At 31.8% G+C, this 17,883-nt stretch overlaps 1 protein-coding gene across 2 annotated transcripts in view; it reads right to left on the reverse strand.

Annotated features, from left to right (window-relative positions):
* Positions 1–71: 71 nt before the first annotated feature.
* The window catches only part of LOC149065595 (kelch-like ECH-associated protein 1), a 44,126-nt gene continuing 26,314 nt past the window's right edge, over positions 72–17,883 (reverse strand). For both annotated transcript variants that reach the window (XM_089253975.1, XM_089253974.1), the window contains exons 8-10: positions 14,912–15,088; positions 13,023–13,199; positions 72–11,515 (exon numbers count right to left, since the gene is read on the reverse strand). In XM_089253975.1, the coding sequence (XP_089110101.1) occupies positions 13,048–13,199; positions 14,912–15,088 (329 nt within the window). In that variant the 3' untranslated portion in view covers positions 72–11,515; positions 13,023–13,047. The remainder of the gene's footprint in view (positions 11,516–13,022; positions 13,200–14,911; positions 15,089–17,883) is intronic.

Genomic DNA, 17,883 nt, shown 5'->3' on the forward strand with positions numbered 1-17,883 from the left:
GCATAGGTCGGGGTATTACAGTATAAAATTTATTAATTATGGAGTATAAAAGTGTTTAAAAATACTGGAAAAGACACAAGTACCATTTGAATTTATTAATACCACACATGTATCAAAAAATAATTTTGAGCTCTCATCAATATCATACATTTATGTATAGACACTTAGTCCTATACTATCAACAGCTTGTGATACATGTATCAGTAATTATGGCAATGAACAAATATGCGCTCATGATGCACAGTGTAGAATTAATGGATAAAATATATAAAAGAATAATGTCAAACATTAAATTAACGTGCAATTTAAAATGGAATGGAAAATAACACAATAAAAGAGAAACCAATGATATAAGCAAATATTAAGGAAAAGTTATGAATTTCTTTCTGTGAAAAAAACCATGAATCTGTGCCTTTTCCCTGTCACTTGCCGTTATTGTTGGTTTCTTCATTTTGATAACACAATATAGTAAACCCCGTTATAACGAACTTCAAGGGGATAGAAAATTTGGTTCGCTTTATTTGATCTAGTAAGGTAATGGAATGTGATGCAACAAAAAATGCATTATATCCAAAGGTTCTATATAAGCTGGATTCGCTATAACGGGGCTCGAACATAAATTAAACATTAAGAAAACTCCTAAGAAAGGAACTGAAAAAATTGAGTTGAATCGGTTCGATCAATATCGCAGACACTATTTGGCACTAAATATGCAGAAGTAGCATACAGCATAGTTAATCTTGACATTTTTCCCAGCGTTACATTATTTTTAGATGAAATGGGGAAATTATTTAGTTATATTTTCAGATGAAAATACTGCACAAATCTTTTAAAATTAACAGGCTGTGGATAAAATTTAGAATGATCAATGAATCACTGGAATAATTTGTAAGTTGATGAGAAATCGGAATACACTGTATGAAGGAATAAATATCCCATACACCCGAATATATGCAAATTTTGATTACTGATCTCAACACCAACTGATTTTCAGAAAACATCAGCCTCGCATCAAGAATTCACACATTCACACTATCATGTTTTACATTTGTAACTGAAGTCAGAATGTTATACATGTATATATATATAAACAGAGTGTCCACTTTTATCGTTGTCTAATGGCTATTTTCTGACTTGTAGGTTTTAGAGACAACTTTCAATTAGAAATTTTTAAATGGTGTTCATCATATCAAATGCTGTTCAAATAAAAAACTTATAAATAAAAAAGTTACAAAATTTAAATTTTTATATAGTCTCCCTGTTCTCTAACTTCCAATTAGAAAGTTGTTGACCTGTCTCTCTTGAGGCCAAAAAAATCCACGTTTCTAAATGAAATATTCACTGAGATATTCAAATTCAAAATTCAGAGAAAAAAGGGGAAAAGAACAGCAACACATAAACTAGCGCGTTAAACTAGCAACACATAAACTCCCTCATTTATATATGCTGTTCTCTCTCCTTTCTTCTCTAATTTTTGAATATCCATTGGACAACTGTAAGAGTGGACACCCTATATATAAATACCATGTTTTTCCAAAAATAAGACTTAACCAAAAAATAAGCCCTAACTTGATTTTTTTAGGATGCTCATAATATAAGCCCTATATCAAGAACAAGCCTCAGTTGAAATAGTCAGCCAGAAGAACACATTTATTGCATCTGTTGCTATACATGTGATGATAAAGTAATACTATATAAATATTTTTGACTTCTACACTGAAAATAAATAATGCAAATTGTTTAGCGCTTGTAAATACCAAAAATGGCGACTGTGGACAACAGATGAACACTTCTAGAGTAATGAGTCTGCAGGAACGACTGCTATCTCCAGACCTCTGATATTGTTATAAACAAGCTTCAAGAACGATTTGTGCACAAAAATGAATAAATACATTGAAAATGGAATGGAGAGAAATTAGCTTAGAAACTTTATCAAGCCCAACCTAAAAGATTTCCAACTCGTGACTTATGTGATGACTTCAGTGCCAACCAACCTGCTTTGCTCACCTACAAAGTGTTAAGTGAGACGACTTGCTCCAGAGGACATTTTATAAAATACAAATGAGAATTTCTAATGTATTCTATATGTATATATGACATGCGTGAGATAACAGATGGCATGATATGGGGCACTTTAATCACCTCTAAATTTAACAGAAAATTTGTTTCCCGTTATTGTGAAACCCTTGAAATTTCTCAAACAACTCTTTCATTGCAGAAAATCTAGAAAAATTCTCACAAAACCCTGGAGTTACCCCGAACACCACTGGAAACCTGTGGCATAAACAATTGAATACAATGCAGAGATGAATTTTTGGAAGGAAAATTCTACAGGCCTCTGTGAGGAATCTAGCCAACATTCCCTTGTAATATGGGAGAGTGCACTAGATCACTTACACTACAGAAGCACCAATTCTTTCCTTCTTTGGATGGAACAGGACTGTGCAATGACCTGTTTCACACATCTCTGCTAATAGCTCCGGGTGAGTGTGCTGACATTTCTTCACTTGGAGCAAAAGATCAAACAGACTGCAAGGGGATGGTTTGATTCCCCACAGAGGAATGGGAATTTTCTTCATGAAATTCATCATCCTTTGTATTCAGTCATTTGTACTTTGTATGAACAGCGGAGGATGCCATTTCTTTTTCACTAATGAATTCATTTGATCAAAATTTATTCCCATAATTTCTAATCTCAATTTATAGTAACTCAATTTTAGTTACTCTGGTATTCATCATAATACTTTTACAGAATTATCAATGTGAAAGTGAATAAAATTTAATATTGAGTGAATGTACGAACTCCACTTAAAAAAAATAATTAAAATAAAACACAAGCAATGAACACATGTTCCAATTTAGCTTTTCTTATACCTTACATTCTAATCTAAATACTACATTCTGTTTTTAAGGAAAATGCTTCAATTAAAAAACACTAAAATTGTATGTAAAATGTGTCTTTAAAGGGTAGTGTGCATATAATTTGTAAATCACATTTAAGAAATATTTTAGCCCCAAGATTTAATTTTCAAACAAAAAAAGGTGAATTCAATTATTTCATATATTCAAATTTTATTTTAGATCATGAAAAGCTGCTCTTTGTTATATTTTCCGATTGAAATCAGTTTGTGTAACTATTATAATAAAGTATATATATATTTTTTCAATGCACAGCAGATAAGACATATTTAAGCTCCATTCTCATATTTATATCTTTTATTTGTCATTATAAATTTCATGAACTTTTAATTAAAAACTGATATATAAATATGTTATACAAAACAAAAAAGACATAGAACTCTACAAAACATTTTTAAATAAGAACTCAATTAGTTTCACTTACCAACATAAATTTGCATTTTTTTTTATTTTTTAATTAAAAATAATAAACTGTTAGTTTATATTAGGGTTACAAAAACTATCTTGTTCATGCATAAACAGCTTAGCTATACATTTTACTGAAAATACTGAGGATATAAATATTGTTTCCGGAAAAAAATTTGAAATCTTGAATTACATAAGACTCAATTCAAAATCATAATTTTCACACATAATAATTATAGCAATCACACTTACAGCTGGCTATCGTATTCATTTTGAAGAGGGATATATTTAAATAAATTATTACTCTCAAAGCAAAAGATTAATTTGTTACACTTCAAAGTAACAGTAAATAAATACAGAGTGTAAATAATAAATACAAATATTTAATTGATTTTAACTAACAGTACAACAGAATAGTACTGAAAGTTTAATTTTATTATTTAAAATAATAAAATACTTCTAAACTATAATTAACTTCACATTTTTTTGAAGCAAAACTCACAAAAAAGCAAAAATTCAACAATTTATTACAGAAACAACATTACTTTTCTGAAAGAAACAAGGTTTTTAACCCTCTCAGTGACAATGACAAGATATCTCACTTAACGTGATGTCTTGTATTTTGGAAATTACAAGATATCCCCCTCCTTAAAACTCTCTTATTTTGGCAATGCCAAGCCCAGAGATCTCTGTAAAGCAGGCTTTTATCTTGAACACGTTTTCTTCCCCACCCCACGAGTCAGATCAACTGCCAGTGGGTAAAGTCAGCTTTTGTACAACGTTTGATAACAGAAGGAAAGACTCTTTTTTACCTTCCCCCGGAATACTACAGATATATGTGTACAGTATAAATAGAAAAAGCCAGAGTATTTCTCCTCCTCGGATGTTTATTTTAAAAACTCTCAGAAGTGAGGGGAGGAAGCACTATCACTTGCACAAAATTGGAAAAATATTCTTTTTGAAAAAGGTATGGCATTTTACACAATGTTTAGTGATTTCCACTGTGACAATTATAATGTGAATCAGTAAAATTTTAAAAAAATGCTTAAAGAGTTAAGTAATAAAAATCACCAATCACATACAACTAAAAGATCAAATAATTTTTTAATACAAACAAAATAGAAGAGGAAAAAACACCATTTTGGGATGTTTGTAAATTTGTATAGTTTAAACTTTTATATGGCAGTGAAAGGTATAGATCACAGTATACAAGAGAAAAGAATGAAACATTTGTCAAGTCAGATATTTCTGAATACAGTAAAGCCACTGTAAATTATAGCATAATGTAGTTGTATTTATCAATAAAAATATTAAGTGAAAAATGCTTTAAAAGATTACTCTCTCAAAACAACACCCAAGAGTCTGCAGAGAATAACAAAAAAGTACAAAAACTAATCAAATAATAAAATAATCAGTGAAACAATACTAGAGTTTAAAAAAACTCATATATATATAAATAAATATCAAACATATAATCTCACTTGTTTGATAAAAAATTCTACATGAAGAATTTGTATAAGGGAAAAAAATGGAATGTGCAAAGATTTTGCAGCATATGTGTTCTCATAACTAATCCCCTCCCTTTTACATAACAATAATTAAATTAAAAGTTTTTGAAAGAGGAAAATGATTTTATATAAAAATCTCCTCAAATATTTATATTTAATAAAATAAAACCTTGCTGAAACACATAGCATATAACAATAAAAATCTCTCTACATTGGAAGGTACTAAAAAAACCAGAATATTACACATGCATATATATTGCATGTGTGTGTGTTGCAACACATTGTGCTGCCAGACATCATTAGCTTGAAGTTTCGCATCCCAGTGGACCAAGTGTCATCATTCTATTTGAAGTGGTTCATCCTGTTTTTTGGTTGTATTCCTAGTCATAAAATTTTGTGATTTTTTAGATGAAATCACAAAAAGCAAAGAATGTGCATTGAATTACGTTTTTATTGGAAAAGTCTGTCAATACTACTGAGATGTGATACAAGTCTTTATAGGTGATAAAGTAAGTGAATCACAAGTTTATGAGAGGACTTTCTTGTTTCAGAAATGATGACCAGTGAACTTTTAAAAAGACTTGCCAAACAATCTAAAAATCTTTCCACAAGCAGAAATGATGAAACTGGTAGATCGCTTTGCCTGAACAAAGTAGTCATAGATTATCTGATACCAAATTCAATCACAGAGTTTGTTAATCAGATGGGTTTCTGTCAAACATTTTGCATGCTGATATAGTAAGAGAAAAACAAATGAAAGATGAATATTTGTTTTTTCACCATGAAAATGTTCAGGCTCGCGTGGCTCTGTCTGACAGTTCTTGGGAGAAAGTTCCCAAAATAGTGCTTTTCTTGTTTGTCCTACTACAGGTCTAATTGCATCCAACATATTTCTATGCTTAAAGGAAAAACTTTCAAATGGAAGTGGTTGTATGACATTTGGTCCAAGGTTGATATTTGGTTCATAAATGAAACTGACATGGATGAGGTTAAAGAAAATTCACTGAGGGCTAGGAACAGTATTCCAGATCAAGAGTTCTAGAACTGTTTCTAACAGTAAGAAATATTATGGGACAAATGCAGTAAGGCAGCAGAGAATACTTTTAATTATATTAAAATATGTATGATTGTGAAAGTTCAATACAATTTCTTTAAAAACATTGCTCTGGTTACACACTTGTTCTTCATATCTTTGCTGGGTAAATTGTTTTTGATTAATAGTTCTTAGTTAAGTTCCACTCACATTTTTATTTTTTTAAAAATCTCTAAAATGATTTTTGCAAGGAAAGAATCAGTTGCTTTTCAGTCATTAGTAGTAATTTAGTCCTCATCAACTGAAAGAAAAATAGTAAACATTGTGGCTATTGAGAGATAGACGGTTTTTTTCTCAGCCCAAGATATCAAGGAAACAGATATTTCCTGGATATTATGCTGAGGTGAACTTGGAAAGAAAAATCATATGGTCTCTGCCAGGACTCGAACCCAGGCCCTCTTGCATGCTTGCTCAATTTGCAAGAGAGCCTGGGTTTGAGTCCCAGTGGAGACCAGATTATTTTTCTTTCCAAGTTCACCTCTACATATCCAGAAAATGTTTCCTTGATTGTGGTTATTGCCAAAGTCCACCAAATGTGAAAAGTAGAAGAAAAGAGAATTAATCTCTGACATTGTGATTGTAACTCATAACTCACATGTTACCTAGATTTTTAAAATGTTCCATTGAGGTCAAGGAATGGTAACATGTAAAACTAAAAAGTGCACAAATACTTTCCCCCCTTGATGAATTTGTAATTGGAGGCTGATGTGTTGCATCCTTTCACATTCCTATTAGTTCTGTAAAGATTAAAATTAAATTATTTAATACTTGCTACATGGAAAATATCACTATCTTTATTGACATTCATCAGTTTTTCAAGGAGAAATCAGAAAGCCTAAAAAACCGTGAATCAATTCCCAAGGGAAAGGAATTGATAATAGAAGCATTAATTCTTTCAGCAAGAATAATGTGACCATAAATGGTCTTTTGTTTATTAGACAACCAAGTAAATTTGATGAAGTTATAAAATGAAAGTTTTGTTGGCACATTTTCATAAGAATGAAAATAATTTAAGAAAAAGAAATCAGCACTAATTACTGATTCTTGTACAAAAAATACAAACAATAATTTTGCATTAAAAAAAAGAAAATTAACACTTAGATTCTTAGACCCTATAAAGAACAAAAATGGCAAATAAAGTTTTTATTCCTAAGGCAGATATTACACTATAAAAGTTTGATACAATCCCTTTTATAAAGCTCATAGGTTACATTCGAGCAAATGCAACCAATACGCTTATTGGTTGGATTTTTCAAGTTTTATAAAAATACTTTTATCAAACTTTTATAGTGTAATACCAGCCTTAAGTACATTTTGGCATACAATGGGTGCTGTCTTCAGAGAAAAGAAGTAATAATCGGCCATATGATCTCACTGACTTGGAGTCCTTGCCAGGACTCACCTAGCACTTAACAGGTTGCTCAGTCGATGGAATAATAGCACCTCTCATCAAGTCAGATGTTAAAGTCAAAATAAAAGTGAGCTCCTGCTTGTGCTTTTTAAACTTAGGCTGCGTCGTTTCCCAATTGGTTGTTTAACCATCAATATTGGGGTAGTTGAGCGCCAATATAATGGCACAATTTGGCTGGTTAGGTCATTTCAAACTTTTTGAAGATTGTTCTTTGAAATGTATTCCAATGCATAATGAAATGACCTAACGGAACAATCAGGCTATTGTAGCAGCTCTTAGCCAATAATACTCCAACAATGACAGTCAAACAGCCAATTAGGAAACCGCCAAGTAGCAGATGTAAGAATAATCACACAAGGCAGTTGCTGTGGTTGAAATGAGGGTGATCAGATGTGTTATTATTCTATCTGCTGAACAACCTGTTGAAAAGTGTCAAGTTTGTTCTGACCTCAAGTCAGGGAGATGATACAATTTATTACAATTTATTTCCTCCAAAGATGGCACCCATTGTGTGCTGAAATGCATGCGAGGATTAAAATTTTTTGTGTATCATTTTTTTGTTGTTTATAGGGTTTAAAAATTTAGTTGAGGTGAAGTTTGACATAACCTTAGTAGTGAAAATATGGTATATTTTTCATTTCAGTCCATTGTTTATGTAATAGCTTTTAACATATGATAGCTTCCTGGAAACAATTGTTAAATTTATCCTTACTAGAAAGGAATGATATTTACTACTCAAATTGTCTGATCAAACTTGATAACTGAATACACTTGTTTTTCCTTATTTATGAAACATTTAAGTGATGAAAAAAATGCCTTGTTAATTTTGTTCGAAATACTTCTATCTAGATCTTTAACCTCACAAATACACACACTGTTTTAACAAGCTCATGCTTCTTTTCTCAACTGAGATTTTCAGGATTTTTTCTAATATTTGACACAGATTAGGCTGTTAGTATATATTGGTTAATTTGTATCAAAATTCAAAGCACTGCATTTCATTATAAACTGTGATGCCTTCTTTTTGCTCATAAATCTAATCTGTTTTCACAGCATTACAATACATAAGTTTTAAAAACATGTTGAAATAACTACCTGAAATCTGTTAAGAAAATAAATAGAACAGGAAGCTCAGTAAAAAGTGCTACACATATCCTTAATTGTGTGAAAGTGTTTGTTATTTTAGTCTGTTGCATTCATTCTATTTGTAATGAGGAAAAAATTTGTTTTTTTCAAATTGAAAAAAAAATAAAATGTTTATTTAATTACTGACTTATTTAGCACAGGAGCAGACATGAATCACATTACAAAAACATCTATTGAAAAAAAATATACTCATTCTATATATTAACATCTGAAACTTATTGGGCCACTTTTCACCAAAATGTATGCAAAAACACTGGAACAAAAATTGGCTAAAACACAAAACTAACAGGGCAAAACAATAAATCTGTTGAAACACAATTCACAATAATTCATATTACATAAAATTGCCATCCACATTTACTGTACTTATTTTTCTCAAAATACTTCATTGTTTCAAATGAATAAAACAGCATGATTCAGCATAGATATTACACAATCATTTTCATACACGAAAATAAATTGAGTACATTTTATCAGAAAGTAGATATTCATCTAATAACAATGAAACAATTATTTAATTAATGATATAAAATTATTGATAATGGATGAATAAATTATAGGCTTTTTATAGCAACAAAGCTTCAAATGAATGACAACAACTGCAAAGAGCAGCTTTTATTTGTGTCATTTAATGTGAAAAATGATGAAACTAATTTCACTTTTTAAACATGCATAAAATTAACAAACAGAAATTTATATCCCTATGTGTACATGATTTGTCCTTCATAGGAATTAATCAAGGTGAAAAAAAGCTGATAAAAATAGTTTTGCAACGGGTTACTAAAAATGGCAATTGATAACAGTCTTTCAGTAGGCACATGGCAAACACATCAACATGGTAAACACTTCCACAGAATAAAAATAAATAACGTATTTACACATAAAAATTGCACATGATCATATGACTTAGTTTTCAAGAAGTAATTCAAAAGGAATAATAATGAAAAAAAACCAACAATGTTACGGTTTCTAAAAATATTCTAAATGAGCAAAATTAAAAAATATTTATTACAAAGCTCTGAGGAAACAATTTGAGCATGAAGTATCAAATCAGATGATGCATAAAAGTATGTGTAATTCTATTTCAAAGTTAAATGTGAACTGGGAGATTTTCTAGCATGTTCATCCATAATAATTCATGAAAGGGTCTTGTGTATAAGCACTAGTTTATTCTCTGTGGTATATCAGAGATGTAAAATATTAGCTTCAAGGTTACACAATATGGTTTTAAAAGTATGATGCGAACTTCAATTACATAATATTTTATATACAAGGAAAAACTTTTAAAGTTTACAATAAAATTGTGTTAACCCTATATGGTTTTTGTCAATTTTGCCCACAATGTGATTTTGACTGATAAGATCATGCAGCACACAATAATGTTTTTCTTATGTGCATGTGTGAAAAGGTCCAGGCCATTATATTAAGTGGAAAAATTCAGACATTTAAAACAAAACCATTAGAATTATTGATGGAACATGAGCTATGGAAAAAAGAAAAAACTTAAAAGAACTGGGAGGGAAAATATTTGAATTGAAGCTCAAAAAATTTCCCACTGCACTACAGAATCAAAAATGTAACATAACTCTCTTCAAACCATTTTTTTTCTTTAAGAAATAAGTCGAACATTATAAAAATGCAAGTCTGGTAGATATTGAAAAGCTTCTCAAGCATATAAAATTAATGTAAAAACAAGTACTTCACTAAGATAAATAGTTTATGAAGTACAAGACAACTGATTACATAGGGGAATGCTTTAAAAAAACATCACTAAAATTTTGTTAAATTTTAAACATGTGAACTCTTGAAGAGAGCAATTTTATTCTTTGATTGTAAAAATCAGTGATGGTTATCCTAGATTTAAAGTGAGAAAAAACAAGTATTACATTTTTTTAAAAATTTTATACCATTCCCACAACAACGAAAGAAAACATAATAATGAAGAAACACTTGTAACTATTATTTATCCAACAATACTACCCTGAAATTATTTTAAAACATGAAGTTAGAATTTAATGAATGATTTTTAATTCCTTTTTGATACTTTTAACCAAACTTAAAGCAATGAATCCATTTTTGTTTTTTATAAAAAGAGAACATTTATTAAATGTACATCACAAAAATACTGAAATCATTCATTAATTACACATGAAATTTAAGAGTTAAATGCATCATTGTTTTAGAGGAAATGTAACAGGAAAGGGGAGAGAAAGGACCACCTGCAGGTTTTTATACAAATTCCCGTCACAAACATGCTCATGATGAGAATGTGTGTTGTTGGCATAACCATCTATTTCCCAAATTAGAAGTGACAATTGTAATGCTGAAATGAATGTTTTTTTGGCCATTTTAACAATGCAATTACAACTGTAACCTGAAAGTTGCTTTCAACTTTCACAAAAATGGTGGTCAAGCTTACTGTACTAATTATTTGCTTCTATATTGCAAGGTTTAACACAATGTTTTCTGTGAGGTACTGGCATAATGAGAAAGTTCTGAAAACCCATGTCTAGTAATTAAATACTAGTATCTTAGAATGCAAAACTATTCCCTCTCCCCACCCCACTAATTTTAAGATATGAGCTGCCACAAATGATGGGCTTTTCTCTTACCATAACAAATGTCTGCTCATTGTTCCACAGAGGCTTTGGTGAATTTATAATAATCAATCTTGTATATTCTTTATAATTTTTTTCAGACAATTGAAATGCCAATCATCTGATTTAGTTAAATTCGAGGGCGGTTTAGATAACTGAGTGGAGAAATTAAAAACTTTGCTATGAAATTGACACACATTAAAATAATTTAGCACAAATGATAGAGGTCAAAACAAGACATAATAGCAGACCAAAACACAAGTCTGTCTCTAAACAACAAATTACATATTTACATCAATAAAAAGCTTTCTACATGTTTCTGCTGATAAATTTTTTCTCAAACAGCAGAATGAAGTAAGTCATTCAAAAATTCTTCACATCACTCCAGCTCCGACAATACTGAATCACATCAGACTAATCATGTTTCGAATCTCATCTTTAAAAAGAAAAACAAAACAATTAAAAAAAATTAGAAACATGGAGATTGTCTGATGGAAAGATTTTAAATTAGAATGTAACAAGAGTATTCAATAAAAAAATTTTAATTCAGATAGTCACATTCCAAACAATGTTTAAGAAATTTTGTGAATTTTTTTAATTAGTCAAAATAAAATATTAAATTAATTAAACCAATGCACAAGTAAAATTGACTATTTTAATATGAACATTAGACAAACAATATCTAGAAGAATATTCATCTAAGTTTTGTGAACCAGAAAAAGTTCTTAACCTTCTCAGTCCTGGTATCACCTGTAGGAAACACTAGGTAGCACTTGAAAAATGTTCCACCTAGCTAAATGAAATGCTCACAGAGACCTCAAAATTAGTTCTAGATGAGTTGTAAACATTTGGTAGTAAATTATTTATACTAATCTGTAGACAGAAAATAATTTAAGATGATACCAGTTAAAAATAAATGTAAAAAATTATTAATTTTTCAGTTTCCTTCAGGACTGAGGAGGTTATGTAAGTTATACATCATTAATCCCATACGTGTTTGCTTTATTTCTCATTTTAAAAGTAAAAAATGCATTCATATTCATGGTTTAAAAATGACACACATATACATACATATGTACATTATTTGATCAAAAGTTTTCAAATACTTATTCAGAATCACTAGTAAATACAGAACAATACCAAATTGTTTGAAAATATATTGGTGTCTCAAAAATTTACTTTGCAACTGTACTTTGTCAAAACTTTACTATTTAATGTTCCTACACAGTGCTTCTTTTCCCACAACCGGATTTGTCAAGTCACTTAATCATACTTTATACTGTGTTCATAACTGGCATTGATGATTCATCTTAAATTCATTCACATCAGGAATATTTGACATGGTTTGGATACAACTAGGTTAATAATCTATATAAATTTTCTATTTCTTGAATACCTCAATTTTCAGAAAGCCACATAGACTTTCTATCATCATTTACACTATAGTCAACTTTCAATTGTATGAAATGATACAACCTTAAGCATAAAAAGAGAGAGAGACAAAGAATCCAATTTCATTGTTTAATCGAATGTCAGTTTTTTCAAAAGCAATCTTTTCAAAGTATTTGCTTAAAATTCATAACACTGACGAAGGTGATATATTTATGGATGGATATTACATTATCCATCACTACAGCCATTATGCACCTACGGATCTTTGAATTCTTACTAATGCTGAACCATAATTTAGCAAACAGATGCTTTTACCTGGAATTTTGGAGAGATTTTTCATAAAAATTAATAACTGTAACTTGTCTGTGAAATATTAAAACAGCATGTGTGTTTAAATACTAATCACGGTCATGGTTGATGTATATATAATGACATACACCAATTGAATTGAGTTTTTTTCAGATACTTTTGATCACATAATGTATCCTCATTGAAATATCAGATTTCTTATCACTAGAAGGCAATAAATGATTCTCACAAAAATTACATACAATTTATAATTTTCTTATGCCATTTTTAAGAAATGCCATGAGCAAGACAAGGAGCTCTCCAAACAGCTGAAGCATGCCCACTTCGACCACATGACATCGGTGGAGCTGATTCCCAAATGTCTTTGTCTGGGTCATAGACTTCAACAGTGGGAAGAAAATTTGTTCCATCATATCCTCCTAAGTAAAGCAAAATTTTGAAATAAATACCAAAAAATTATGAATTAATCAAGACTTTTTTCACCAAACTATATGACTTGCTCAGTTTTCGTGAGTATGAAAGTAATGAGAGTTTTTCAGCTGACTGCTAGGTTATTATGAAATGTTTTCTCTCCTTTCACATTCAGGCTAGCTATGAGAAGTGGGGACACCCCATCAATGAAAAATCCTTGAAAATTTTTAGCCTTTTGTACATAACTATTTTTGGGGAAAATTATTTCCCCATAAGCATAGAAAAAAAAACAACCTGTTCTCTTCCTGTATTAAGCAGTTTTTCCAGCAGGAGTTCTGTCTCCAAAATGGTTTTTCTTTTCCCAATTGAGAGAAAAGACTTATCACCCTAACAAATAGCAAGAAACCAGAGGTTTGACTGTTTTTTGACAAATTTTAATACAAGGCTACAACAGGCAAAATGCCCAATGAGGTGACTGAGAATAAGATGCCCATAACATTTTCAAATTAAAAAAAACAATAATAGCCTATCATATAAGTCGTGTGCCATTTAGTATACATGAAAAATTTTGTGAAGATCGGTTTAAAATTGAGGATTTGTATTGAGACTATACATACACACACACACACACAAAGTGACAATCAATATTATATATAGTGGAACTATGATAACTTGAGATGTGAATAATTCAACCACTCTGGTAACAAGATATTTATAATTGATACGGTTGGCACAGTATTAAATTTAATGGGAAAAAAAGCCCTTTAACTTAACACCTGTATACTGAATTAATGTTGACTGCAAGGCCGTAGCGAGGGGGGACTGGTCCCCCCCAAAATGTGAGAAAATGACAGAATAAAGGGAAAAAGATGGACAAATGTATTGTTCTATCCCCCCCGAACAAAATTTATGGCTACGGGCCTGGTTGACTGATTTGAACTATGTTATCCGTCTCTCACAACTACTTTTTAGATATTGATCAGTGGTAATACTCAGAATAGAGTAATATTGCATCTCTCGGGTACCAGAAATCCAGATTTTAGAAAAAGATGCCCATAACAAGCGCGTGCAGCATGAAAATGCTGATTGATCAAAAAAACCTGAATTTCAGGTTTAACTAATCAGCATTTTCTTGCTACAAATGGCAAAGAAATTCTACTCCTAGGAAAGCCTGGGCTATAACTATATTATCATACTGTACTGCCCCAAAGCAGAATGTTTTGCATTGTTCTGCAACGAGCCCTCGGCTGACTGAAAATGTTCTGCAGTAAAAGTTTCCATAATAATGTTTTCTTAAAATTCTTCCAGATTGTTCTGCGACGTAAGTTGCAGATTTTGGCGTATTCTGCTTTGGGGCTGTACTGGTAAAAAATAAAAATTACTGTGCACAGTAACAACAGCATCCATACAGGTAAAAAAATACTTATGAAACTTTGGTACCACTCAGTGACAGATAATACAAATTTCAACATGTATAATAAAATGTACTTTTTTATAAACAGGACTAACAAAAAAATGTTTTGCACTTAACAATGCCAGTGGGTTGTAGTGTGACAAAATCTGTTTCTACGTTTTGAGAGGGAGCAAACTGCATACAAATTTTGATGTTGATAGGCTTATAACTGCTGAAGCTATAAAATAATCTAAATAAGTCAACCTAAATTATTACCATCACATAAAATGAGGTATAGATTTATTGTAAAACTTCAATGCAACTTACCCAATGCATAAATTTTTCCTTCCAAAACAGCAACACTCAAAGCACTTCTTGGTGATGACATAGCAGACACAAATTCCCATTCATTTGTTTCAGTGTTGTATTTTTCTACAGATTTTAATTGCAGGGTACCATCATAACCACCAACTGCATATATATAATTTTCCAAAGCTACAACACCTGAAACAAAATTTTAACAACATAAGTAAAATAAATTATGCAGATATTTGTAATAAATGAATTTTATCTGTAGTTACATCTGCTATAATGAATTTAAGAAAACCACATAATTGATTTGCTACACCTGATCAAATAAGAACAAAATGGATAATCTCAAGCAAAAAAAGAAAGCATTAGTAAAAGAATAATCCTCATCAGTAAGAACCACCGAGTTTTTTGCAAAAAAACCACTATTAGAGCCCAGGATTGTTATTGTGTTTTCGCTCTATAGATGGCAACATCTTCTTGGAAGCTACGTGGTTGTGTGTGTTTTCCCTTTTTTTGTATGCTTCGGTAGGTACCTGTCGTGCATGTGTCTGTGCACGAGCATTCCTCCATGGAACCGTTTTACATAAAGTTTAATTTTATAATTAAAATGGTGAATTTCTAAACGAGCCTGTTTTGCTGATATAGTGTGAAGTTAATTCTTTCAAATACAGTCCACACTAATTATTGTGTCAAAAATTTTCCCCTTTGAAAGAAAAAAAGATTATCACCCCTCCTTTTTCTTGAGAAAATCCTGCATACACCTATGCTAAGCATATTCAATATTCCTAATTTTTCTTGCAAGTTTTTCATTTTCAGAAAAAAATTAAACAACAATCTTTCAGAAACACTATAAAAATGTTTACAAGAGGTTAAATAAGCTTAGCTCTTTAACATGGGTGGAAAATGAAAAAGTTGACAAGCAGAGAAACCAAGAATATTCATTTATTACCCCCTGAAGAGACTTCAAGTATGCATAATATCTATTCACCTTTCAGATGCTATGTTCAAGTATATTCTAGTGTCAATATTGAGGTAGATGGAGATTAGCCAATAGAGAAAAGTTGCCAAAACCACAATTTTGTACTTTTTTATTAGAATATTCAGAGGATGTACTCAACCAGTTTGTCAGTGAAAAGCATTTTAGAAATTTTATTTCCTTCCTTTTGGAACCAAAGGAAGGAAATATTTCCAGCAGAGAGAGATAAGAGAAAATCAGGTTAGTAGAACAATAGTTTCTGCACAGAGAGAGAAAACAGTTTTGCTTTGAGAAGTGAGCTAAACTGAAGAGCCAAAAAAACTGGTACAGGCATGCGTATGCAAATAAAGAGATATGGAACCAATCAGAGTACGGCGCTGTGGTCGGCAACGCCTATATAAAACAACAAGTGTCTGGCATGGTTGTTAGATCGGTTACTGCTGCTACAATGGCAGGTTATCGAGATTTAAGTGAGTTTGAACGTGGTGTTATAGTCGGCGCACGAGAGATGGGACATAGCATCTCCGAGGTAGCGATGAAATTTGGATTTTCATGTACGACCATTTCACGAGTGTACCGTGAATATCGGGAATCCGGTAAAAAATTAAATCTACGACATCGCTGCGGCCGGAAAAAGATCATGCAAGAACGGGACTGACGAGAATCATTAAACGTGACAGACGTGCAACCCTTCCGCAAATTGCTGCAGATTTCAATGCTGGGCCATCAACAAGTGTCGGCGTGCGAACCATTCAACGAAACATCGATATGGGCTTTCGGAGCCGAAGGCCCGCTCGCGTACCCTTGATGACTGCACAGCACAAAGCTTTACGCCTCGCCTGGGCCCGACAACACTGACATTGGACTGTTGAGGACTGGAAACACGTTGCGTGGTCTGACGAGTCTCGGTTCCAATTGCTTCGAGCTGATGGACGTGTACGGGTATGGAGACAACCTCATGAATCCATGGGCCCTACATGTCAACAGGGGACTGTTCAAGCTGGTGGAGGCTCTGTGATGGTATGGGGCGTGTGCAGTTGGCATGATATGGGACCCCTGATAGGGACTCTTGGACGACTCTGACAGGTGACAGGTACGTAAGCATCCTGTCTGATCACCTGCACCCATTCATGTCTATTGTGCATTCCGACGGACTTGGAGAATTTCAGCAGGACAATGCGGCACCCCACACGTCCAGAATTGCTACAAAGTGGCTCCAGGAACACTCTTCTGACTTTAGACACTTCCGCTGGCCACCTAAATCCCCAGACATGAACATTATTGAACATATCTGGGATGCCTTGCAACGTGCTGTTCAGAAGAGATCTCCACCCCCTCTTACTCCTACGGATTTATGGACAGCCCTGCAGGATTCATGTTGTCAATTACCTCCAGCGTTCTAATTCAGACATTAGTCAAGTCTATGCCACATCGTGTTGCAGCACATCTGCATGCTCGCGGGGGCCCTACACGATATTAGGCAGGTGGACCAGTTTTTTTGGCTCTTAAGTGTATAATCTATGTTGCTCATTTCATTGAAAATTTGCATAACATTTAAAGGGTTGATAGTTATTCTCATCATATTTCTATATAATTCATAGAATCTTAATTTTCAAGTGATTTTTGAAGAATAAATTTAGGTTGGAGTTGTTCAATGAAGAAATCTTTTATCTTCTATCTAAAAGAGAAATTATGGGCATTGGGCAATTTATGGGCATTGTATAATATTTTATCATGTGTATATATTGTTTATAATGTTTCTAATTACATTTTTAATTGAGTTGCTTTATTCTTGAAATATATGACATCCATATTTGTTATGGGCATCTTTTTCTCAGCCACCTTGCTGGGCACTTTGTCTGTTGTGGTGTATTTGTATTATAAATTGAGAAATTTCAAATTACAAAATTCAAAAAAGAAACTGTTTCTAGTGAGTATTTTAAATCAAGAGCTTACTATTAGAAAATGTAAATTGTAACAATATTTGTAAAAATAAACTGTATAAGATTAT

This window comes from Pholcus phalangioides, unplaced genomic scaffold, assembly GCF_987345545.1.
Source record: "Pholcus phalangioides strain wild (caught in Gottingen) unplaced genomic scaffold, Ppha-v1.0 ptg000039l_1, whole genome shotgun sequence".
In the NCBI taxonomy this organism is placed as follows: Eukaryota; Metazoa; Arthropoda; class Arachnida; order Araneae; family Pholcidae; genus Pholcus; species Pholcus phalangioides.